Raw genomic sequence first — 26940 nt, 5'->3', positions numbered from 1 at the left:
ATTTTGAACATTTTCTGTGATAAAGAGTGTTAGATTTTTTAAATTTTCTACTGTCAACATTTTAGTTTTCACATCTAAAAAGCACGCACAGTTCCACACAGAGGTGTAATCTCTGCTTGATTGTTTACCATTCCAGTGCTATACCCTTACTTATCTGTTCTCTTTGGCTAATGTGTCTTGATGATTTCACTCTGTGTTTTCCCTTTTCAATTGTATACATCAGATAGAAGATATTCATACTTCCCTTCCATCATGTGATACATTTTCATAATGCAGAGTGATAATGTGGCAGACTTATTTTTGCAAAGAATTAGCCTTGATCTACTCTCTACCATGTCTTAGAAACTAGCACTAATTTTTACAGTACAAATTAGGGAATTCAAGGTGTGGATGGCTTGAAAATACTAAATTCTATGTGTTAAATTTCCTTAAAAATTCAGTGCTCGATCTGAAAATTCATTTGTTATTTAAGGGTAATTCCATTTCTGAAATAGCCTCTTTAAAATTGTATCTGCTTCATCTCTGTGCTAGCCTGGTCTCTCTGATATGACTGATGCTTTGGAAGGCATTGCCCTGAAAGGACACTATGTTTGCAGCAGTGTACTTAAAAGCTAATGGTCATCCATCTTCTCTTTTACAGCATGTGCTGGGATAAACAATGGGGAAATCAGAGGCTTATGGAGGCTTCATGGAAAAGAGGTGAATCAGAGTTTCACTGAAAACTTTTTGAGGTTGCTAGGCTGCAATTTTAAAGGTGTTCAGTGTTGCAGAAAAATGTATACTTAGCTTTCTGTAAAGAGCTTAGATACCTTAACTCCACTTACTTCAGCTCAAGGTGACTGCTTTCAGACTCCTCAAAACTGCAATAGGCAACTACTCGAATGTTAATATACCCTTAAAAATCTGAGCCCCAGGCCTTGATAACCAGTAGTCTTAGCCTGCCAGCTCAATTCAGTCTTGAACTCTACTGTATGAGTGTAGCCTGGCTACCCACTAGAAGTAGGTCATTACCACCGATCTGAACAGTAACTCGGAAGTAATGAATGGGAAATACCTCTCTTGGCCTATATTTGTTGTTGTTGTGACATAGAGGTAAAAAGCTAACCATACCTTTATAACCTTATTACCCTAGCCCTCCAGTCTTACCATCCTTCATACCTCTAATTAAGCATGCGAAAAATAAATATCTTACTGACAGTCTTTCCTCAGGCTTGGTATGAGTGATCTGACAACATCCAGAATATTCCTAGGAAAAAAGATGTTGTGCAACAATTTTTCATTCAAAGATTTTTTTTAATTGTAAATATATATTTTTTAGTTTTAAAAAAAATACAACATCTGAGCTAGGATCAATGTGTCTGAAACTACAGCAAAACCTACACAATCTGGTTACAATAAATAAAATTTAAAAAAATTTGCTAGCAATATTTTTTAAAAGGCAGAAGAATTTGTGCTTTTAAGATTATATCAGTGAAAGACCTAGTAAGCAAAAATGTTTTTCTTTTCCGTTCCAACTGAATCATACATTATTTGGGGTAGAAATTTGGCAGGCAACTCTGTTGTATTATCTCTACATTGTAGCTGGACTGATTTCTTTATCCTTTTCTGATAGATGGATGTCTAGCCGAGCCCTGAATATCTTCAGTGGTGCTGATTCCAAAGCTTCATTTGGCAGCTGGTTTCCTTGGCTATGAGTTCTTATGTTTATAAACTTTCCCCTGACATATAATTCTAATTTTTCCCTCACAATGCTTAAAGCTGCTTCTTTCTTGTTTACTTGCTTGCTTGCATTCTTAAGTAATGAGAATAATCCAATATTTTCTCTTTTTCTTTTACTTCTTATCGCAGAAAATAAGAGGCCACTTCCTGGAATTAACACAATTGAAGTAATCTCAATTCAGCATCATACTGTGGGCCTTATTTTGCAAGCCTACCATCACTTTTCTTACAGAGCTCAAGATTTAGACAACTTTTTAAAAACAAATATCTAAAACCAATTACAGTACTTCAGGACATGACCATAAATGACCATAAAAAAGACTAAAGTTTTCACTTCTCATTATGTATATTTCCAAGGATTATGTTGTATAAATTGTTACACTAGTTGATTGTGTGGACCTTTCATCATGCTAGAAAATTTAAGAGTTTGCAGAGCTGAAAAATATCATTGCTGTGAAGAGAATTACATTGATTTTTGAGACAACAGTTGGAGAGACTAATTCTAATCAACAAAGAAATTAAATAGTAGATCAGCATCAGTGTTAATCCCACTGAACTGAGAGGCTGGTGTCTCTTTAACCACTAAAGTAAAGTCAAGGAAGGAGAGATTTATTTTAGAGAGTAAAGATAAAGTAAGAAAAGGACATCAGGCTGTGAATTACTACTTTTGAAAAGGAGATACTTTTTGGAGCTGATGGGGGACCCAAAACTGGCTTAAATGTTTTGGGAAGCTTTTCTGCATTAGAAAACTACAGCAGATTGTTAGCCAAGTAGCTTCAAGCTGCATCACTCATTAACAGTTCGTGGCTGAGGACCCTGGGATAAAGGAGGCTGAACTGCATCCTGAATGTAGAGAAAAGTGAAGTGATCTAAGTCCTGTCTTTCCTCCAAACAATTTCCACCTGCTAACGGTTTCTTCCACAGTATGTGCAGAGTTTGTACATTCCCTCCCAAGGTGCCTAGTCATGGTCCTTGGCGCAGTAAAGTACATCTTTTCTGGATAAATTCCATTAGGTGCATTAGAACACAAAAGCCTTTTGGTAGACCTAGCTGTGGGTTGGATTTTCACAAAATCATCATTAAATCAAAAGTAGTAAGCATCTGATAGCTTTTGGCAATTCCTCTAAACACCTGTTTATCCTGTCTTTGAACAACTCACTGTAAGTGACTGGTCATTGCAGTTTCATGCAGGATGCACAAACACACAAGGAAAGATGGATCAGGATAGTATGACTCTGGGAGTCTTTTCTATTAACAGGATCAGCACTTAGTTCCGACTGTGTTTGCTCAAGCTTTCGGACGCATCACATTCTCATATGACTACTGGGAGCTGTACCAGAGTCTGTTCCATGCAAACATTAATCTAATTTGCCAAGGCATTCTCACACTACTAACCTGGCAAGAATCTTTCTAGTTACCATGTAATCATTTACATTTTGTCAGTAGTTACACACTACCAAATGTGCCAAGACCATTCAAATATTTTTGACCATTTCTCTAGTTCAGTTCCAACCACGTAAAGTAACTCAGCCAAATCCAATTATAAAAGAACTGCTTCATCTGGCCATTCATCCCTTGTAGTGACAATTAAATAAGTTGTTTTAGAGTAGGAGTGTTATGGCCACTAAGCAGAAAACTCACAACTACCTCAGAGCTGACCTTGTTTGCCTTTTAGCCACTATGCCATTTCCTCTGAGCTGTGAGCCCTTTAACTGCTGCATATGCATCTGGATCAGCGTGTTCAAGGAACATTTAGTTCTTCTTTTCATTGTAGGACTGTCACTTTTAGAACATGAGAAATGTGGTTCCTTTTTTAAATAAAGGAAGTCTGAGTAATTCCGTGAAGCCACAAAGACCAAACTCTGTATACACACTTATTCCAACACCTTACATCATTTCAGGTTTTGAAGTTCTGATGTCCAAAATAACATTACTAAAATGACAGCAATTTTAAGATGCCAAGTCCATCTAGGAGAATTGCTTTCCTGACACTGAGGACAAAATTTCCCAAATCAGAATACTGCACTTGCAAGTTTTCTTGAGAAAACAACAATTTGTTGTGCCTCCATCTGTCTACTCAATAATTTGCTGCTAAGCATTACCACAAACCACTTGGCAATATTCCTACCTATTTTTGCATTTAGATTTGCACCTCCCAGTGGATCATAACTGTAGGATACCACATACCTATGTTTGCTACCTGGAACATGTAACTGCAGTCCTTGAAAGAAGCAGACAGAAAAGCCTGCTCTCTGACTGAACCATCCTCTCAGGCATAACTGCATTAATGTGCAGTCTAGAGGAATGCCACTTTGAAATCATTCCTACACAAAATACTTGCATGGCCATTACAACAGCTAGCACTGCAGCAGGAGACCTCATGCTTCTGGGCTGCTGCTGCTGCCTGTTACCATTCAGGTAGTATCAGGTTCAGCCAGTACCAGAACGCTGAAGCACAGGCTTCGATGAAAACAAAAGTTAATCACAGTGACCTTAAAGAAGCAACTAAGGACTATCTGCATTGAGGTGGTCAAACCTCTGGCAGTACCAGCTATCCCCCTGAGCCTTGCAAAGCAACAATGTATTCACCACATGCCTTAGAAAGTCAACAGATGTATGGGAGATCCAGGATCAAATAGCAGGAGAAGATAATCAGCTCACCACCGGTACATAGATATGTAAATGCTGAACCTGTCAGGTCCTGGGACAATCTGTCAGCATCCATTGCAGCAGCAGACATGGGTGCAAGTACACCATGCTGTTCCTCACTTTCTGAGCAGGACACCTTCCTGGGAGGCTTAAAGTGCTCTTGAGATGGGATAGCCAAACTTCAAGTCCTACTGAGTCACAGCCTACAGACTCGCTCCTACTTCGATATCACATTTAAGGGCAATGACAGTTCTAAGGCCAGAATCCCTTATTAAGCAAAGGGAATACTCTCAGTGCTTTTTGAGGTTCAGGAAGACAGGACCTTGCCACCTTTAGACCAAGCCAGTTAAATATGGTGACATTTCAGGCATGAGCAGCTTTTTTGATATGATTTGAGGATGTATGTTTTTAGGTAGGTGAAAGAAAAACAATTAAGCCAATTAATTAATTTCCTGAATGCTGCCTAGTACAGCTCAGGAGAATCAAACTCTAATTTGAATGAAGTGTCAGGGAGACTAAAAGCCTTGTTAATACAAATACCTACATAAAGTCACTAATGTAAATGAAATAAATTGCTGACAATACTTTCAATTCACAAAGAACCTCATAGATGTGATTTTAAGAGAACCTAACTCTGACCATTTAAGTTTATGGTAAAACTTTCACTGACCTGCAGAAGCAGGCTGAGATTTCACAGAAACTTCTTTTAAAGAACTTTTAAACTTTCACCTCACTGCTTTAAAGCATTTTGCAAGCACATCCACCTCAGAGGTTTTATATATCTGGTAAAGATAAAACATATGACGAAGAAATAACTTGTTCTAAGCCACAGAAGAAATCTGTGTCTGAGCTAAAAATTGGACTCAGAACTGATATCCTATTCTTCTCTGTGGCATGGGAAAATCTTCTCACTGAGTTTTCAAGACCACAGGACAGAAATGTTACTATCTATGAGTTAAAGCTGTTTGACTTGTTTATGAAGAAGTGACCATGATGATACTTGTAGCTCTACAGTTTTCCTTATTACAAAATGGAAGATAATTCTTATTTTGAAGTGTCCATTCCACCTTAGTTAGGCTGAACTTTAAGTGTTTAATGCACTTCAAGTATAGATCATAAAAACTGTAAAAAATCTAACTTGTTTAACCAAACCTTTCAGCTGTAATGTTCAAATATTGAAGGAAAAAAGATCAATAGACACAATAGAATCACAGAGAAAACACTTCAAGTTTCCTTACTATTTTATACTACAGAAATCAGAAAGATGAACAGATTCTTCTCCTTGAAATGCTTAATATTCTCTCTGAAAATAAACAAAACTTTTATAACTACAGGGGTGATTTTCAGCATGTGACATCTGATAAATGTCAGTTCTTGGGGAAATGATGAAACGGTGTATAAAATAATAATTAAAAAAAAAACGAGAAAAACAAAGAAAAAAAAACCAGAACAACAGAAATTAGACAGTGAAGAAATGGCATTGAGGCAGACTTCAGGAAATATATTTTCTTTTCCAGTGTTACATTCCACGATATTTTTAAATCACAGATATTGAAAACAGATTCTCATACAATTTTTAATCAGTTACAGTAGCCACCAGGGTTAGTGGTTCCTAACATGTGGCAAAAAATATAATACTTCTAACTCAAGCCATGTCATGCTGGTATTTTAACAGCATTCCTCATGCTATTGTTACAATTCCATTAGCTTCATGGCATTTGATTCTTTCTGAATGTAAGAAAAGAGTATCTCCCTTTCTGATGTTTACAGCAAGCAGTATAATCATAATAACCATGGTATTTTTCATCCCAGTATCTCAAAATACTTTGATCCTTACCCCTGATTTTGGAGATGGAGAAACTCAATTCAGAATCATGAGATGTCTCTCTGGAGTCAGCCACCAATAAGGTCACTGTAGGGCCTAGAATGGAAAAATCACCAGAAAGTAGCACTTCACAAACTTTATAGAGCCCACCTGGTGTAACACACGAAAGACTTAGAATTACAAGTCACCATCACCTCCCCATGATTTCACAGTGGTGCTGCTCATGTGCATCTCCGGGGCACCATTACCTCCTCACCCTGTAGCTGGGATCCCAACTCAACAGATAGTGAGTACATAGCTCTGTAATCCCCTTGGAGGTGACAGTATCCTGGGGGGATTCTGAAGAGGGGTAACTGTCCCCCACAGAGGCCAGGGAGAAGGATGCTCCCCTGGAAAGCTGATGCTGTGGTCCTTTCGCTGTCACTGGAGACTGTGCCTCTGGAGAGAAAGGGGCACAGAAATGCTAAATCTGATGTGGATGCTCCTATGCACAAGCCATGGCCCACCATGTCTGATATGTGGAGTGCTTTGCATCAGATTCAGATATTAGGAATCCACATACATTGGGGCAGCATGTTAACTTTTATAAAAAGAAACTAAAAAAGGTATTACTCATTTGTGAGACATTAATAGTTATTTAATGGAACTTACTGTTTATACAAAACACGTCAAAATAAATCATATTAAAGAAACCTACACGGTTTCATAAGCACCTTGTGTCCAATATTTAATATTTTAAAACTAATTAAACACTTCATTTAACAATGGAGTAACTAGAACATTGAAATAAAAGCTAGAAAAAGAGACCTGAACTATTCATTGAATGGTAACAGAAAGAGATTCTGAAAGAGATCCTGAAAAGCTTGCTGCAAAGCTAAATCAATGTTTTTATCAGAAACCATTCCTACTTAGCTATTACAAAACAAAGCATAGTTACATATAAAACTTCAAAACCAGAATTCCTGTCATTAATACAGAATATTTCAGAAGAAGCTGCAAATTCCTTAAGAGGTGTCATTTACAAAACTGGATGGGTTTTCTGTTCTCCATTGACAGTGCTAAGAGCACCAAGTGGCAAACTACATACTTCCCCAAAAATTCAGTTTGGGGATGACTAAACATGATTATAAAACTGGACAGGAAAGATGGTGATAGGTGAAAGACATAAAATCTGGAAAAGCTGGATAATAATATTTCAATATCAACATCCTACTTTTACACACACACACAAAAAAAAAAAAAAAACTAGCTGACTTGAGTTTTTAATTTAATTTGAAGTCAACTTTCTTGGCTTTTTTCAACAATATCACTTTTCCTTACATTCCCTTAGGCTAGAGGTAGGAAAAAAACCCACCTGATCAACAGTAAGGAAAGGCTCATTCCAGGACACACAGGGTTGGTTATCTGTCTCCTGCATGAAATACAGTACAACAGTGGTTAACAAAGTATTGCTAATTTATCTGATGCAAATGCTACAGGCAAGTTAGATATTTTAATACAACCTTCTTACTTGACAGCAGTTATTAATGCACTTCAGATGCAAATTTGACTTTTCTTAAGCCAGAACAGGAGTTCCTGGAGAGCATGATATGTACCTGGATTGAAAGTTATCAGTTTTACTTATATTAAAAATATATTTGTAATTGAAATGTTAGATTTAATATTAAACCTTTTATTAAGATGATCTGCTAATTGCCAAACTTCCCCACCATAGTCAAAAATACAATTACAAGAATTTGGTGTTTCTTTTTCATTATTATCCAGGAAATTTACAGAAATGAAACTAACCCAAAACTAATGGTGCCCATTGCCCTTCCATGCTCAGTGCATTTGTTTTCTTGCAAGGACGTCAGCAGTATATTTAGCACCAGGGTGGAAATAGAGGAGGTTAGACTAAAAGACTCATATTACATATTTGCAGGTCTCATATTCCCACTCTTGTGACGCTCCTGGATTCATGGTCTGCTCGTTTTGTGGTTTCTTTTGAAGCATTTTGACAGACAATTTCTTGTCTGCCTAAAATTCAAAACCAGCTTTAGTAAGATATACTAGGTGCACAGAGGAAGCCTTTCCCAGAAAATGATATTACTTTTGCAAAAGAAAGTGCAGGGGCAAGAGGTTTTTTTGCTTGTTTCTTTTGAAGTCCTAACAAGCAGATGAAGTAGCAAATGAAAGAGGAATTAACTGTATATACAATAAATGTGATTATCTCTGTTGCATACATTCAACTTAATTGAAATACAGAGTTAGTCTGTATGAGATCAGGTGAGGCCTTAGACACACACAGAGTTAAATATAGAGATGCTGTTGAGCTACTAAAAGATGAGCTATTGCTGCTGACCACAGAAAGCAAATTACAATTAAGTACACATTTTTCTGGGAAGTTTGCCAAGGAAACACTGGGGACAGGAGGCCATTACTGCTGGTTTGCCCATGCTAGGGAAAAAATGGAGATCTAGTTGCTCTAACTCTTACCAACAGAGCAATTGCACTCAGAGTACAAAGCAAATCACTGCTAACAAGACGAATCGGGAAACGAGCTCTGAGAAAGATCTAAAAGTACAGAAGCAGAAATGCTTCAGCTCTGCCTGTGTTACTAACTTAGAACTGCAGCAACCACACCACTGCTGGCTGTTGCTGTAGCATGGTATTATTTTTTGCACAAAACCAGTTTCACAGACCCTAAAGACAGAAAAGCATAAACATAAATTTCAGATGCGCAGTTCATTTACAATAGAAGAAACTAGGAAGATTGAAGAAGCAAAAAAATGTTTGAGCAGCCTTTTGCTTTTGATGAGAGGGTACCAAAAAGAACTGCAACCATGGAGGTAGAGTGATAACAGTAGAACATATTCAAGAACATTCATATAGAGCTGAATTTCCTCAGCAGGCAAAGGAAAGGGACAAGTGACAACTCCGGCCACAGTGTAGACCATAATGTGAAAAAGATGAAAAGCATCTCAGCCTACCACTCCTTGTATTGGACTCAGTATTGAGATTTATTCTACTAGAGGCTACAAATTGAGAGAACACTGAAGAACACTGGTAAAAGCTAATGGGAGCAAGAAGTCAGCGTGTCCTACATTATTTTGCTATTTCTTTGTTTCCTTACAGAGGAACTGTCTGATCCAGCAAGAAACAGGCTATTCTGACTTTCCATTCAGGTCAAGATAGCTTTAGAGCTTTTCTACAGGTCTTTGTTGGTAATATATGATACTAACATTTCTATAACTGAGATTCAGAGGAAATGTGGCTGTCACTGCAGCCGGAGGATGGTCAGCAACGTTGACATATTCCTTCCATTTCAACTGTGGTGGCACCTAAGCAGAGGGGAACTCTTCGGCACCAATCTCTCACGTACCCTGGCAAGCAACTTATCTCTGCAAATGCATTCCTGACTTGGTAGTTTTGTTCTGGGTCCAATATGAGCTCCAGTTCTCCTCTCTACCATCTTGGTTGTTACCAGACCTCTCTTCTATAATTTCTCATTATCTTTTTCAATAAAAGAAAAGTTACTATAAGTTAGACTCCCCTCTACACAATTCTTGAGTATATCTTTATGCCTGGATCAAAGAGCCTTTACTTTATTATTTTTTTTCTGCATGAGAAAAACCCCTTTTGGTGTGAAAAGAAAATACGGGGAGTTTCATCTTGCATGATTTCCTGAGATCCTCAGTAAGCAAAGATCATTTATATTACTGTCTCTCACCACGTCTCAGCCTTTCACAGGGCTGGGCATCCAGGCTATATCTAACTACGGTTAATCCTAAAAAACCTCCACAAGGAAAAAAACAATACAGATGCAAAAGTCCAATTTCAAGTATCATATTTCTATGTAAGTCCTCGTTTGTCATTTTTGCAGTGATGAGTTGGACCTATGGGTCTTTTCTTGAGAGATTTCCCTTTCCAGTTCCACCCTCTACCAGAACACTGAAGGCAAAACTTCACAGGGGTCTCTGGTGCAATGAAAGCAATGTTACAGGCATGCTACAGAAGCCAAACTCACTCATTCATTAGTCCAAAGTCTTCCTTTAACTCAAATACTGTTTCATAATGAAAAAAAAGTTTAGGACCCAGAATTTACTTAACAGCATAAACTAATATTTCCATGTGGTTTCTATGAACTCTCAATCCAGGAACGACATTCAAGCATTCAATTGCACAAAAGGCAACATCACCAACCTCTCACTCTGGGTGACCTGTATTAACAGTGAGTCTCAAATCACCTCCAAAAACAATACCATAGTGAAAAAATAATCAGCCTTAACCTTAGTGCACATTTGTTTGTGTAGTATTATCACAGAGTTAAGAAATTTGAAACATCTCATAAATAAAGAAGGCATCAAAATCATTTTGAAGTACAGAAGGAAGTGAGAGTTTCACTACTCTTTGGCAGTAACATTTTCCATGAGTTCTTTCCCAGTCTGACCATGCACAAGGCTGCAGGACTGAAGCAGAAACTGATGAAAACATGCATGGGCACGTGCATGTGTCCAAGTTTATATGTACACACATATTTCTAAGTATGTGCTAAGGAAAGAAAGGATGTAGGGAAGATTTTAAGAAAGCTTTTATGCAGGGCAAGCTTAAGGAAGTCAGGGACAACTGCTCTCAGTAAACTGATCTGAGATTAAGAAAAAAAGGAAATGGTCGCCTTTGATGAAGGAGTTTAGAATAGGTACAGCTGCATTGTGCAGGAACAGGAACTTGATAATAAAAACACTCTGATGTGGCATTTACCCCAAAACATCAGTGAGTAAAAATAAATACACATCCACAGAGTTTAGGCTATTCTGGTGCTGTTAAAATCACTTTAGAGTATCCCAGCATCTGGGATGTGCGGGAAGTTAAGTTTCTAGTGATTATTTAGGGTTGCTGTAACCAGTTACTGGACATTTGTGTCTTTTAAGTAGTCATATGTAACGTGAGTGGAAGGCAGCATCTGTGAGCAACAAAGTTCTGCATTAGGAACCAGTTATTTAAGGAAAATTAGTGCCCTGAGCCACACACATTCTTTGTTGGGTTCATCTCTTTTTCTTATTAAGGTTGTTTCCATGGATTGCTACTGTCCTAAAGTCACACAAACTGAAGTCCTCTTGTTCTCACTCATTTGGGCTACTTTTTTCCAGTCCAGTACAGCTGTCAGTCAGGGTGTGATCTCTTTGAGAGCAACAAATGAGTCAGATGCATAGTTCAACGGCCAGACACTTCAAGTCATAACAAGCCAGTGAAGTGAGCTAATTTTGCTTGCAAAAGAATTAGCCTTTATTAGCCACTAATACCACTTTTTGCCCTGCATAGCCCTTTAACCAGCTGCAGCTCCATTGACATCACATTTTGGAAAGATTACTAGTGGCACGTCTGGTTATGGAAAGCTTAGAGGGCTTCCTAGGCAGCTACCACTTATTAGGACATGAATGAACTTAATTTATCCGATGAGAATGAACTTAAGTTACCACACTGTAGGCATTCATATGGGATAAATCTTGTCATTCGGATGACAAATTCTGTAAGACATTTTGGTCTGTATCTAATTTTTATCATATGTTTATCACATGTGTAAGTATGTAGGATAGGGCATGCATATTAGTAACAAAAGACTGAGGTCAGAGCTGATGGAGAACATGTACAGAATTGCATATATACATATATATTTATATATATTTGCATTTATGTCATCGTATTTAGCCCTGGTTTTGGAGACAATTGTTGGTACTTTGTATTTTTCTATTTTCTCTGTTTCTGTAAATTTGAGGAGGGTTAATAGCCTAGCTGCACTCATGGACTCTCACTTCACAATATTCTAAATTAATCACTAGGATTTACAAACCCTGCCTAAATCCAGTGTAATTACATTTTTTTCCTATGGAAGCGTGCAGTGATACCTTACAACTTTGTGATACTGATGTGGGTCCAAAATCACAAATTAACCTGCTGATCTAGAGAACTAGATCAAAAGTTCAAATCTATTTTAATCAGCTGTGGCACTCCCTACACAAGAAAACAGTAGAAGCTCTAAAGATTCTAACCAGCTCAGTACAGGCAAACTCCCTTGATTTCATTTCAAAGGGTTCAAAGTCCAAGTAAGGAGTAAAATTATTTTTTATTCTGCATAGTGTTTAAAGAAACAAAGTCCAAGGAAGTTGCACAGGCTGCAATACTGTAAGAGAAAAGAGTTAAAAAAACAAACAAAAAATAATAATGTATTAAACAAACCACTCACAAATTTTTGTTAATCATAGTCTAGCTTTGAAGAAGAGGGAGAACAGCAAGTATTGTAGGTTCTCAGTTAAGCTAATTAGGTAGGGTACCCAAACCAGTCGCATTTTTTACTAACTATAACCATAAATGAGACTCACAAAGGCAACTGATGTCTAAAAGTAGTAAAAAGGCCAGGAAAGGAAAACAGGGAGATAACTTTATTTTAAGAGTTGCCTACCTCAAAAAAATCAGGGTGTGGGCCCTCACATAGTGGGAACATTCTCAGTCACTGGAAGCAATAGTCCTGCTGTTTCACAAAGCACAGCATCACCATGCCTCTCCTACAGCAGCAAGAAGCCTCCCTACAGATGGACTACAGTTTCAGCCTCATGTGACCTCTCATATTTTAATTTTTTTTCTAATCTACTAAATAAGGATAATCTACTAAATAAGGAGTGGGTCCTGAAAGGATGTGTTCCTCCTGGATTATAACAGTAATAATGTACAGCAGCAATAACATGTTCTCATATAGCCAGGATGCTCAACACACTTTAAACCTAAACTGAGTAAAAAGAACAAAGAAGGTTGAATTGTTTCTGTTAATGTTACCTGATATTTTCTCTGAATCTGATGCACGGCAAGCAACATTTCTAACATCAACTTTTCATCATTTAGAAAAGTGTAAGGAAGGCCTCCCTGGGATCAAACTGGAAATTCTGATGGGCATATTTCAGTGTGGAGCAGTTGAAACATGGATTCAAATTATGAATTAGCCTTCATGGGTAGGATGTATGAATGCAAGTCCTTTATCACTAAAAGCATACCTGAGCAGAGGGAGCCAATCCAACCAGATTTCAGGCTGTGCCAACAGAAATAATTGTACACAATTAGGAGGGGTGTTCTCTCTCCTTCTGTCATGTGCCAGCATGGCTTTGATAAGAAAACTGTGGGTATATATCTTATCAGGGGTTGCAACAAAGAGAATTTGTCTTTTCCTTTCCTTCTGATCATATTCTACAAAGTCTACCATAATGGATTTTCAACCTGGAAGTTATCGATGAATGCAGATGCAATCAACTTTCTTTTATGATTAGGCTGAACAAATTCCTACACCGTGTATAAAATATATAGCCCTATAGACATTTCTCTTGCATGGGAAAGGAAAGAATCCAGCAGACTAAATCCCAGCCATCTCATGGAAATGCAATTTCTCTCCCATCTTAGCAATACCAATTCTGCTTATCAGTGCCACAAGCAACCTTTGCATTTTTACTTCACTTATAACCATAGAAATACCACATGAATGCAGAGCTGGCCTTCTAACTAGCTAATTGTTTATGCCACCCAAAGTAAAGCTGAACAACATAACTGGCAGCTCTGCTGCTCATGTTACGGGTGCCACCCAGAGAAGGCAAGAAGGTGAAGAAAAAAGGTTGTGCAGGAAAAGCTGCAAGAAAATACCTACCTTGCCAGTTCCCCCTGCAAGCAAACAATAGCTATTAAAGGCAAAACCCGCTTTGTACAGTATACAGGAAGAAAAGAAACACTTTAGAAAGGACATCTGCTGCAGAGTAGCAGGAGAAAAGATTCCCATCAACCTCAGTGAAGCTAGCTAAAACCACTGCTGAAAAAGGAAAACAATCTTTTAGAAAAACCAAAACAACACATAAACAAACCTAATAACATGGTTAAAACTAAGGTGAAGACAAATAACACTTCCTATCAGCGCAACACACTTGCAATTGAGGGAAGCTGTAGAGAAGGGAAGCCACTCCAATATCATGCTCACAGAAAGGATTGATCCTGAGAATACATTTGCCATGTACTATGCTCAAAATAAGCATAATCTGCACCATGTGATGCTGCCAGGTATACTGACAATCTCAGTAAGTTTCTGGATTTGATGTACCAGGCATTAAGTTGCCATTGACCCACATGGAAAGGACAAACCTGAAAAGAGGGATTATAATTTGCACATGCAACTTGGGTTAAATTTGTATAATGCTAAAAATCAAGCTTAGAGTTTTGCTTTTATTTCTGCTCGCCCCAACCTCCTGAGCTCCTGCGATTAAAGAGAGAAGAACAATGTCATATCTCACACAGAGTCACCATGGCATGAGACAGGGAGTCTGTGCTAAAATTTTATGGATATATGCTTCCAAATGAAATAAAAACTTCCCTAGTACTGCAGCCGTTCTGTTCCCAAGGCTTTCCCAACTTCTGGGGGTTATTGACAATTAAGGACTTATTTTACAAAATAACTGGAAAACTGCAGTGTTCTGGATCTGTCATAAACAGCCAGTCATAGTCTAAAATGGGACACTGCACTGTTTGGCATCCAGGCAGTCTCAGAGTAGACTGATTCTGCAGCTGGGGTTGGAGCAACAAGGGGGATTTTGCAGTCCCATTATTTCCCATGCAGTCAGCTCCTGGTCACAAAAAACATGCAGTTATGCTTTAAGTAGGGATTTGCTTTGGGGAGATTGCAGTTATGTGAAATCTCTGTAGAGAGGGATCTTCTCTGCCACCTCCTCCAGGAAATGAGCGTTTGAAGTTATATGTCCCAAGTCATAATAACAGAACAGCTTGGCTATTGGTTGCAAGGACGTTTGGGGGACTTATCAGATTATAAAATACAGATGTGTGCTGATTATTCAGCAAGTGCCCTCTCCAGTCTCCACAACCATCATCTGTGGCTTGCCAGACAGAAACTTCGAGTCATGAAATCAGACTGCTGACCAGTGAGCCACGTGTGCTCATCTCCAGCCAGTCAAACTGTATGCCACAGCAGAGCTGGGCTGCAGCACTGGTGCCCCTTTGCTTTAAGTGAGGCAAATTGGTCAGAGACTGTTTATCAGTTCACCATGTATTATCTTGATGTTTATACGATGCAGGCTATTACATAAATTGTTCAGTGAGGGGTTTTGGCAATGGTTTCGTCTTACAAGGCTTCTTTTTATATCCTCTACTGCCTTTTCCAGGCCCTATACACCCATTCCTTGCAACTATTAATAAAGTATCCCTCCCTCCAGCTGTCAGACCAAGCTTTTCAGTCTGTTTTTAAGCTATTGTCTTACTTCTAACAATTAAGACTTCACAGCTTACTCTTTCTTTTCCTTGAATCCAAAGCGCATTTTTAAAAGAGCTGTATCAGCTGACATCTTGTTCTAAAAATAGGCAATCAAAAAGCCAGAACCTATACAAATGATTCCAGGACTTTTTTTTAATTCAACACAAGTATTTCTTTTTAATTCAACACAAGTATTTATTTTACATTAAGTTTCTTCAGCAACACAAACTGTACTTCTTTGTATTAGTGTGAAAAAATTGAGGGGAAAGTTAACTCTAAGCCAACTATCCTGACAACACCCATGCTCATGCTGTCCTTTTAGAAAGTGTGTCCTCTTGCTACTCTTGCATTGGGTGGATTCACCCACACAATAGACACAAATGGAATACATACGTTATGCATGCTTTATAATATATATTCTGCAGTTTTTACACCTCTTCCACGTATGGTACAGTCAGCACTGATCTCACCACCATCTTACCAGAAGACCACATCTAAACCTTAGGTAAAGCTCTACAGTAATTAGGAGGTTAAGAAAGAGAGGTAGAGAGGCAGGGAGATGTCACCATTCAACTTTGCTTCCTTTAGCCTGGACCACAGCCAGGTACACATTCCAAGTTCCAGCACAGCAGTACCCAAATCTGCTCACCTTGATCCAACAAACCAAAGATCAGACACTGAGATGATGAAGAGTGAACAAGAATTTTGATTGCATCTATTTTTTCTTCTTTTGTTTTTCTGTGTCATGTTGACACACCACACAGACAACTTAGTTTTAGAGGACACACGTTCTGCACTCCTTTCAAGGCACCCTATTCCAAAACTGCTCACGTTTTGACCCTTAAAAAATGGAGGTGCTCAAAATAAACAATCACTTTGCATATCTTGGCCTATGTTCCAGAAGGGAATGAATCTAGTCACATGCACAACAACCTTCAAACTACACAAATATGAAGCATTAGAACAATAAAACTGCAACAGGCAATATAGACACAAAAAACTCAGTATGATGCAGCAGCTAAGATCATGTAGTTTTCACTTATCTGTTTAAATTGTAATTGATCCCTACTTGGTTTGTTAGTCCCCGCCATGACCAGAACCCCATTGACTTTCTGTTCCTTGAAAAGCAACCCAAACCACATCTCTTATACCATGAAGTTTAAAATATGTGCAGTCAGAGCAAAACTCTGTGTTATGTTTTACCTTACTGAATGCCTAGAGTGAAGGAGTCCCAGATTTCGCTTATTCTCTGCTGCCATTTTCAACTCAGTCTTTCAGAGGTGTTGTTACCTCTGCAGTTCTGGTGTCATTTTTTATTTCGAGAGAACATAAAGCTGTTCAAAAGGTATATACTTGATTAGTTATATTCTTTTGTCTAAGTATACTCATTCACAAAATCAAAATGCACGGCCAGAAGTAACAGGAAGCATCAGTTCTTGAACAATAAAACCACTGAAAGAAAAAGTTTTACAAGTCAGCTCTGGTGAACAGACCACAATGGAAAAGCTGTTAGATTAAACTATTTTCATTGTCTAGGGTGGAAAAAGGATGAAAGAAAGAAAGAAAGAAAGAAAGAAAAAAAAAAACTAATCCTTGTAAAACATTATCATAATTAGAACTGAAAAAATATAGGTATTTACTCCTATAAAATACTTTGGTATTCAACTTTTTTTTTTCCTGATCTGGGATGATTAAGTAAATATCAACTATTTTGGTTTTTTGGGATATTTTAAAAGAATTTCCAATAAGAAATAAACCTCTGGGGTTATTTTGGGAAGACATTCCAGTTTTCAGTATTCATGAACTGAAAAATGTTGTTTCAATTTGCTGGGCTCTTTTCCTATTGCATTTCTCATCAGGCCTACAGGAGTGACCGTCTGCATCCTTCATCCTCTTCTATGGGCTAATGACTGCCATAATGTACCAAGCTGTTCAAAGAGAACTATGATTCTGCTGCTTAGTGGCAAATACCAGTTGGCAAGCAATCTCAGATCAGCAAAGAGACGAGAAACAGTAAGCATGATAACTATAAATTGACTAAAGAAATGCACCACAAAAGGGAAATACACAATTTATTCAAAACTAAATAGTCTTAAAATGGAAGGCTTCATTTTCCTTTCTAAAAGAAAAATTAAAGAGCACAATATTAAAAAAAAAAAATCCTTTTCTTCTGATAACATGTTAATTTTTCAGAAGTTGCTTTATAATGTCATCGTGATGGTAGATTTCTGCCCTGTCCAGATTTGTCCTTTTCAATTCCTACAATTTGATATTCCCTAAAAGATAATTCTGTCATCAAAATTACCTTCAACTATAAGGCAAAAAGCAGGTTAGGGCACAAATGGTAAAGAAGCTATAGCAATATTTTCTTCAGGTCTCTTCAGGAAACTATCTGTGTTAGGGTTAATATGCAAAGCTTAGGTTTCTGAAAATTTAGGTATCACAATGCTATTGCAATACAGTGAGGCAGGTCAGTTTGTTAGTTAAAACAAACAGAACCGGCCAAAATATCCGCTAACTTCTTCTCCAAGCTCTGCCACTGACCTGCTGTAGTCTTGGAGAACCCATTTTGACTAAATTTGAAAGGTCTAATAGGATATGTATTTTCTTCCATGAGATGCGTTAAGATATAACTCAAGTCTATGTAGTACTATAGAAATCCACAGTCAGAGATGGACTAGGAAAATTGAGAATGGAAACAAATTTGATGCTTTTCTCTAACCCTCTGTTTGATTAAATAACATGCCCTTCCTCTTGCAGCTGAATTGAATGGTTCTTGCTCCATGTTGTAGGAGTTTTATCACACTGGAATTACTTTTCTCCAGCATGACTAAACATTATTTTGTTTTTAAACTTTTTTTTCAATAGAAACATAAAACAATCTCATGGGAGAAGTCTTCCAAAAAAATATTTCTGTTGGGTTTTCTCAGGTATTTTCTTCATACAGACCAGATGCTGTACTTCTCAACATAACAGAGGAACTGAGGAGAACGAGAGGAGACAGCTTACACTCCCAAATGTCCACAGTTGTCTCACACAACCTGGAGGCCTGTCTAGGCTCAGGGCCACTGTCTTTTATACTCAGACAAAATGCTACTTGAATCTGGGCAAGAAACAAGTTTCACAAGCCCAAACCACAGATTGCATGCTTGCCTTTACCATACAATACACCCCGGGTTGAAATCTGGGAGACACCATTTGGGAGAGGCCACAGTGTCACTTCCAAAGCACAAGCTGTGTTGTCCACAGGCGAAAGGAAAGCAGGGTCTCAGTGCCAGGGTACAAAAGGAGTCTGTATGCATGAGAGCTCTCATCACTGGCAGGCTCTAGGACTTGCAAAGTCAGAGCAACGAAGCCCAAAATACATATATATGCAGAACGAGACACAGACTTTCCACCCTGATGAAAGCACAATGAGGAAAATCTTTCCGACAGATTCACAGCTGGTTTCGATCTACAGCCTAAGCATATCTAATGGGACGCTTTTATCAGAGAAGCTCTCATAGGGTTCTGGCTGCTACTGAGGGCAGTTTGCCACTGTGCAGACCCCTCAACAAGAGTCAGAGAGGACACTGTGTACTCCCTACACGAACTGAGGCATGGGGTAATAGAGACCATCTGCTACAAATTCTGGCCCTACTTGCACCTTTATTAATCCAGTCCAGTTCCTAAAATCTTACTGCAGCTAATGTGGCTGTCCTATGAAAGTATCAGAAGAACGCAAGATACACCTCTCAAGGACCTTATTTCTTTTTACATCGCTCTCAGAGGTAAATTAAAGGATTCTACCCATGTGAACAGAGAAAGTAACACCTGGTCTCAAACTCTCCTGGGTGAAACCCTGGCTTCTCTAGAGGCAGGAGGTTTTTCTGCAAGAAGAGTTTAAGAGAAGCTACCACTCTCAGTAAAAGCAAGACCTTTACCTTCTACGCACTGCTTAGTAAAAGAGAAAAAGTTCAAAACACCTCATCCATTTATGAAAATTTGCATGCTAGGAACTTGTTGAGAAGCTATTGTGTGCATGTCATGTAGTAAGTAAAAAGTACTTCAAACATATATTACTTTATTTTTCCCGAGTGGTTCACGGATTTGTCCTGGGACAATAGTAGTTTACAGAGAAGGGGGACATGTCTGTGATTAAGGCTTCTTTCAGCTCTTCTTCCTACAGATACCCCGTGGATATTGCTGTATTCTCCAGAACCTAAGCTTCCACTTAAAAAACAATGAAGTTTCTAGCCCATCTGGGTTTGCGGAAGCAGAATGTAAACAGATGTACTGTTGTCTTATTTTAGAAGCTATAGCAAGCCAGACTGAAACAATAGCACTAAGAAATGTCAACTGCTTCCATTCATCTCAGTGGGGTGGGGTGTTAACTTTGAAGCCTAATTGTGACCACTTTAAAGTCAGCCTTTTAACCATTTCAGTGCTATTACCACACCAGAAACTCCAAAGTAATGAACTTACCCAGCCTCTGTATTTCTATGCATTACTCTGAGACCTTCTATTCACTTGAAAAGGACACTGCATTACAATCGAGCTAGTTTGAATATTCTTTTACTTAAGAAGTTAGCTGAATTGTTGGCTACTGTCTTTCAAAATTAGGGTTAAAAGAAAGTCAAGGGTGAAAGGTTAGCTTCATTGTTGTTGTTCTCAAAAGTGCAACACGTGGAATTTCATGCTTTTTGCTTTGATCAGGGTGCCGGGATGGCAGTTCATTTCAATAAAGTGACAAACAGCTACATACAAAACTGAAAATAATGACTATTCAAATAACACGGCACAATCAATCAGGCGTAAAAAAAAAGAAATCCTAATAATGTGGTAAAATAAACTTGCAAGAAAAAAAAAGGGGGCGAGAGAGGGGGAAAGGATCATAATTTTCAGGAACTTATGACAGCCATTACCTTAAATCCAAGGTAAATTGGGTCTGATTCTGAGCCTACAGATAAGTTGTCCTTGTTTTTTTCCATCCCATTTCCAAGAAGCTGATGCTTTATCAGTGAAATCTGAAGTCTGCATGTGAATTTTCCTCTGGGACCACACAGTTGAAGACTAGCAGCTCTACACGTACAGTTTTGTAAATATGACTTCAGATGCTGTGAGTACTCACTGAAAATTATTAGGGTGAGCTACTCTAGCTTATCTTTCTGATCATCCAGAATCCCACCAACATGCAGGTGGAGTTTGAGTCACAGAAGTCATGGCGCTGCAGGGCATGATGGAGATGCCTGGCTGGGTTTGGTGAGGCTGTTTGCCACACACCTACTGTCTCTCTGCCCAAACAGCCCTTCTGCCCACCTTCACTGCAGGACCTCTCTGTAGTGCCTGCCATTGTGTCTGCCACAGGTCATGGCTGACACAAGACTGCTGCTGAACAATGTACGTGCTGCATTGGTACTTTTTCCCAGCTTCCACTTCTATGGTTACTCCTGCTCTGATGATACAGCCAAGTCCTTTTACTTCTCATTTCTTCCTAATATAACACATATTAGGCTGAGAAGTCAAAACCAACATCACTACTACACTACTCTAGCCATCATTAGCATATCCATGTTAGGTGCCTTAACTAGATAATCCTGACATGTCTCAAGGTGCCCTCATTGCAGCTATAACCACCAGCTCAGTAGAAGTGAAACAGGAAGGGCAATACCATCCAAGTCAGCTACATGACAGAGCTATGGGAATGGCATTTCCCAGGAAAATATCTTGAACAAACAACTGGGACAAGAGTAACCTCCCTAGGTCATGGAGCAGCAACTGGAAGAAAGTAAGGTAGAAGAATGTGCATAACCCATCCTATATCTACTGCAAGATAAGTCCTTGAGCACACATTCACACTCCTGAATAAAAGAGAAGTCTTGAACTGGCGTAACAGTGCCTATGTGTGGTAAAGAAATAGGGTTATTTTGGTAGGAGGGGGAAATTTTCCTGTCTATACAAAAAGGTGTTTGTACAAACAAAGCCCTAATTCACACAGTTCAGGTTCTTTCGCCTCCTGCAACAGACAATACTCTTATGTTGTTATTAGTAAGTTATGAATGCACAATCCTTCCATGTGTAACTTCCACTCTTAGCTGGGCATTAGGGTGTTTGGAATTTGCCCTTACTAATAAAATCACCAGATCCACACCTCTGTGTTATCAAATGTCAGTATTTCCTAAATCCTGATCTTTAAACTGCAACATAGGATTTGTAAAATGCTCATGACAGAAAGCTGGAAGTAAACCTCTGCTTTCACTTAAAAGCTTGCAAGCACTGACTTCACACACAAAAGGCCTGGCATGGAAAGACAGACAAACACCTTCATTTTCTATTAACTTCAATCAGCTGCAGCAAGGTGAGCAGTTCTCTGCAGAAGGTCCTGAGTAAAATCAAATATAAATTCACAGAAGTGTCTGAATGCTGTTGAACATGTTTTCTGCAGATGCTTAGAGGTGTAGAACAAAGGCAGCTGAAAACAGACTTGGTAAGTTTATAGTTTTACTTTATCACTGTATTTAATTCCCATTCAATATCTATAAGGCACCACACACTTGTTATAGAAAAAATAAACAGCCTAATAAAAACTAGACTTGCCACTCTTTGCTTTGCCTCTCATCCCTCTTCTTTTCAACTGCTAACAAGTAAAACAACCCCCTGACAGCTGGATGTACAGAAGTCTGTGCCGGCGGTGTCCGGGTCCAGAGCAATACTGCCGGCTGGAATGCTGACGCTGGCAGGGCTGCCACTGCGTTTACTTAACACTCATTTCTCTCAGTCTGCTTCAGACCAGAAATGCAGGCAATGAAAACCTATTCAGCCTTTGAGAATCTCGGCCGTAGCGGTTAGCAGAGCAGGGTCTTTGCAGGTACGTGAAAGAGGCATTCAGAAGACACTCCCATTCAAGGGAGGCAGAAAGAGAGCCCCCAGCTGTCTCTGGTTACCTTTCATTGGCATGAAAAGAGGGAGGCAGGAGGGGCAAGGTTTCAGGACAAATGAAAAACAAGCTTTCTAAGATTCACTGTTCAATCTGAAAACAAAAGCTCAGTGAATTTAAGCTAAAGGATCTTGGTTCCATTTCTTTCAGTTTAGTAATTTATTATAGAGAAGAGAATGAAAAAGCTGTTTCAAGTAGTGGATTAAACTTTACCCTGAAACAGAAGTAGAGTGGAAAAAAATATACATTATGAATTCAGCTAGTTTCTTGGGCAAATAAAGAGCAAATTGGCAAACACATGAGAAAGTGTACCATATTAGTAGGTATCCAAGGATCTTTGGTTGAAAACATTTACATCATGATGATAGCTGGATAAAGCAGCTGTCACAGAAGGATTATTAAATAGAGGGTATAATCTGTAAACAATCGCCACCCAAATTAAACCAAGGTCTGCTGAGATGGAGGAAAAATGCCTCATTTCAGAAGGCAGTCCAGTGGCTGCAGTCCGCCCAGTCCTGCCTTCCAGAGGAAGCCAGCCCAGGACAAGGTGAGGGTGTGAAGGGCACTGGCTGGACTGTCACTCCCTGGAAAGCCACCAGCAGCTGTGGAAGAGGCATGCTGGCCAGCAAATACCCTTGCCCTTCTCAGCCCACAGGAGCAGGCAGCCTGAAAAGCCCTGCACTGTCCCAACCTTGCTGTAACCTGAACAAAACCTAATTTTTTTAAGTCTTGCATGACATGGGAGACTCTTCCCCAGGTATGGTAGATGCCCAGATTAATTCTGAGTTCGCTCCATGCAGCACTTTAGGAGAGCAGATGGATGGGCCAAAGCTTTCCCACAAGCATTAGAAAACCCAGTGTCCCCCATGAGACCACGGGCAATTTGTCCACCACCCACCCGTGCTACATAGGGGGGAACAGTATGGGGACCCCAGGATGACTCCAGGCACCCATCCTGCAGGCTGTAGCACATCATGGCACTCTATAGAAAGGGTCAGCACACTTGCTTATGAGGGGTCAGAAGTCCCAGGACATCATCAAGTCTGAGTCCTTCCCGTTACATGAGGACGCTATAGAGTTCCTGCTTCACAGGATCTTTTAAAGAAATGTCAGGTCCTCCACTGCAGAAGAGAAGACCACGCAAGTATAGATTTAATGCCTACTAATATGTTCAACAGCCAGTTTAACAGTTTAACAGATTATGTCAATGCAAAAAGATAACCGTAACACCTATTATTTACACACTTCTCTATACAAACCTATTATTTTTCTGTAGAGGTATAGAAATGTTACCCAACCAGTCACCTGAGGACACGTGGCCAAAGCCTTGGCTTGTTGATGAACTGCAGAAGTCTTAAAGTGTGACCACACGCTCCAAAGTTTGTTGCATTGAATCTAGGCAACACAAATTTAGCTACGATTGTGTAAATACCTTGAGATAACTCAGAGCACTTTATAAATTTAGGTGGCCTCCATGACACCTAAATGTAGGTGGGTTTGTGAGACCTGAAAAAATGATGTATACTAAGTCAGGGACGAATTTAATAATTTTTTAAAGACCAGTGATTTATATCTAGGTTATATATTTTTGCTACAGTTTTAATTTCATGCCAGCACGTCTCTTAGAGGTAAGCTAGCCAGAGAGCAAACTATCCAGTCGAAGCAATGATCTGGATAGCATGCTAGCTATCACCTTGATACACAATGAGTCAGAAAAACAGAAAGGATTTATTTGGTATTCATTTGGCAGTTCTTTGAAGAGGTGAAACGGATAATTTAGAAAAAGTTCTTAGAAACATTTAAGAAGAAAAATATTTTACTCATTACAGTAACTTCTTTTTCTAGATCATTCTTTTAGTCTCTTAACATATCTTAAAGCAAACATGAACTGCCAAATATTTTAATCAGACTACTTCTGATCTGTAATCTCTCTGATAGAGATCATGTCTCAATAAATCATTTCACAGCCTAGAAGAACCATTAGGAGCAAACTACAGCATTTTCAGACATAGTATAAAGTCACTTGGCATTCTTTTAGGTCATACAAGAGGATAGGAACAATGGTCAAAATTCAGTGTTGCTATCTGAATATTTAAAAATTGGTGGGTAAGGACTTGATTCTCAACATTTGTCAGTAAATGTTACTGAAGCTGACCTTAAAAGCTAACATTAAATGTTGTAAGAGACTATGACAAGGTTTGTTCCTACAAAAACCTGACTCAAACCAACAGAAGTCATCCCACTGATGTGAATAGGATTTGGTCAAAGCCTGATGCTCAGTGGTATAAAATGGAGAGAGAAAAGGTCAGAAGCAACAGAATTTTAATCTCTTAGGGTCAACGGATGGATTTATTATTTTGTCTCAGATCTTCTTGCAAGACACCAAATACATATTGGACACTACATTAAGCAGAGATAAATAAATTAATATTAGTCTTACTTTCCTTAAAAGAGCACTTACTGGCACCATCCCTTCATCTCTTCTCAGGTTTTATGTTGGTGGCAAATCTTGCAGGTGGTAAGATAAATACCTTAGCAGACATCTGCTAAACATAACGCAGTTATATTCTGTTATTAAAACTGCACTTTTCCCAATGTTTTTCATGGCATTCATTTTCCATGTAACGTGTTGCTTTACTAGTGTCCCAATATGTATGTCCCCATCAGTAAAAGCCTATTTTCCACCCTGGTCATCTTTGCCCACCTGACTCCTCACTTGCAGAGTCCTTTTGGCACTTGAGCAAGCTACATTTCCCTTTCTGTTTTAACTATTATAGTCAATTGTATATCAGCCCTTTGTAGAGAATGGACACTGCACCTCCACCTGAGCTCCCATCCATGTAAACATTGATAGAGTGTTTAGGAGATTCTTCTGGTTCACATTTCTGTTACTGTGCCAAGTTCAGTTCTGTCATCCATTACTCACGTCCTCCTGTTTTCTTCTTGATCACATGCTCTTTCCTCCTTCTCCTCACCCACCCCACCTCCCAGAGCAGAAAAAGGAGCTGGGGACAGCCAGAGCCTCTCCACAGTATGCTCCAAATCCAGTCCCACACTACCACAATAGCCCTAGCATTAACTTAGAAGTCCTAACCATTTCTGGGGAAAGCCTACTGCTCACAAAACACATTGGCTCAGGAGAGAAGTAGCAGTCTTTGAAAGGATTTAGCTGTCTTCAAAATGCGATATTTTTGCCCATTTATACATATGAACAGCTGCACTCCTGTTTTAGCGTCCCTGCTAACCAAGGTAGAAGAACAAACAGAAGGCTTTCCAGGAGTGGCCTTCAACAAAAACCCAAAACTGACTTCAGAGGCTTAAAGCCACATAGAAAGACTCTTCCCATCCAAGAACTGGAATGATGAAAAAGTCCTTGTAATGATACTATTTGCTAGTGGATGGATCCAAGCTCTGTGTGACTCGCAAAGTGTAGCAGTAAAGACAAGAAATGTCAGCATCTTCCTTGCAGGAAATATCAAATGAAAAATTTAGTATTAAATATGATTAGAAAACACCAAAGAATTTGAAAGATTTGCTTCAGATATCATCATCATTAACTACTGATTGCACAGGAAACTCACATGCTAGGAATGTTTTATAATCTGGTTCCAAAGGTTTTAAATAATGAAATAAAGCAAGTTATCATCAATCACACTGCATGTACCCTGAGCAATAGTATTTACCCACCATGAGATGATGGGTATTTAGGGAATTTTTGGTAAATATTTCACTGACTCACTTAAGGGCATTTCTATTAGAAGGAACTCTTGAAAAGGAGACAGTTTAGAGGAGTTTTAGAAGAGCATGCAAAGGTAGTTGCAACAGAGGCACAGGAATAGAGACTAATGAACAAGATTAATGAAAATTTAGATATAATCACTTGTTTATCTGCATGTCTGCAGTTTCCTTTGGTTCAGAATTTAGGCTTACAAGAACACGTAGTATCTGTCAAGCCAGATATAACCACCGAATGCTCTCACTGCATCTTGATTCCTTCTCCTCTTTTTCTGTATTTGAATGCTAGGTTGTACATGAATAGAAAACTATTACTATGTTTTTACAAGTCTTGGGAAAAAGTGTTTCCCAATTTGGAGAAATCCTTTTATCTGAACACATTTACAGATCACCACTACAATCCAGCACGAATATGGTACTTACACTTTAAGCTGCTGCCACTGCCTCACAAAGCAAACTGAAACTAATTTTATACAAATTTTGACTCCTATGAAGTAAACATAAGTTACACAAAGAATTCCCTTCCCACCACTGAGAGAGAATGCCCTACAAAACTCACACTGCACAAAACCAGAACAAAACGTTTTGGAGGAGGAAGCAACAGTTACAGCATAACTCTTTGATGCTGCAGGGGGAAGAAGGCATAACTTAACTTGTTCAAAGCACTTGTATTGAACACCTCATTCTTATCACTTATTCCATGTAACAAACCTCATCTATTTGATCTTTATTTGGATAAGTAACTTTGATGACCTCCAGGTCACTAAAGTGTTTCCACCTTCTATCAGTCATTATGCAGACTGAGGATTATAAAATTTTATGAAG

At 38.8% G+C, this 26940-nt stretch overlaps 1 protein-coding gene across 2 annotated transcripts in view; it reads right to left on the bottom strand.

Annotated features, from left to right (window-relative positions):
• Window positions 1-26940, bottom strand: part of LOC127469156 (uncharacterized) — a 643570-nt gene that overhangs the window by 466193 nt on the left and 150437 nt on the right. For both annotated transcript variants that reach the window (XM_051783174.1, XM_051783175.1), the window contains exon 6: window positions 6206-6289. In XM_051783174.1, coding sequence (XP_051639134.1) covers window positions 6206-6289 — 84 coding nt within the window. The remainder of the gene's footprint in view (window positions 1-6205; window positions 6290-26940) is intronic.

Source organism: Manacus candei, unplaced genomic scaffold (genome assembly GCF_025592945.1).
Source record: "Manacus candei isolate 608988 ecotype Guabito, Panama unplaced genomic scaffold, ASM2559294v1 h1tg000017l, whole genome shotgun sequence".
Lineage (NCBI taxonomy): Eukaryota > Metazoa > Chordata > Aves > Passeriformes > Pipridae > Manacus > Manacus candei.
This window is presented reverse-complemented; position numbering and strand designations above follow the sequence as displayed.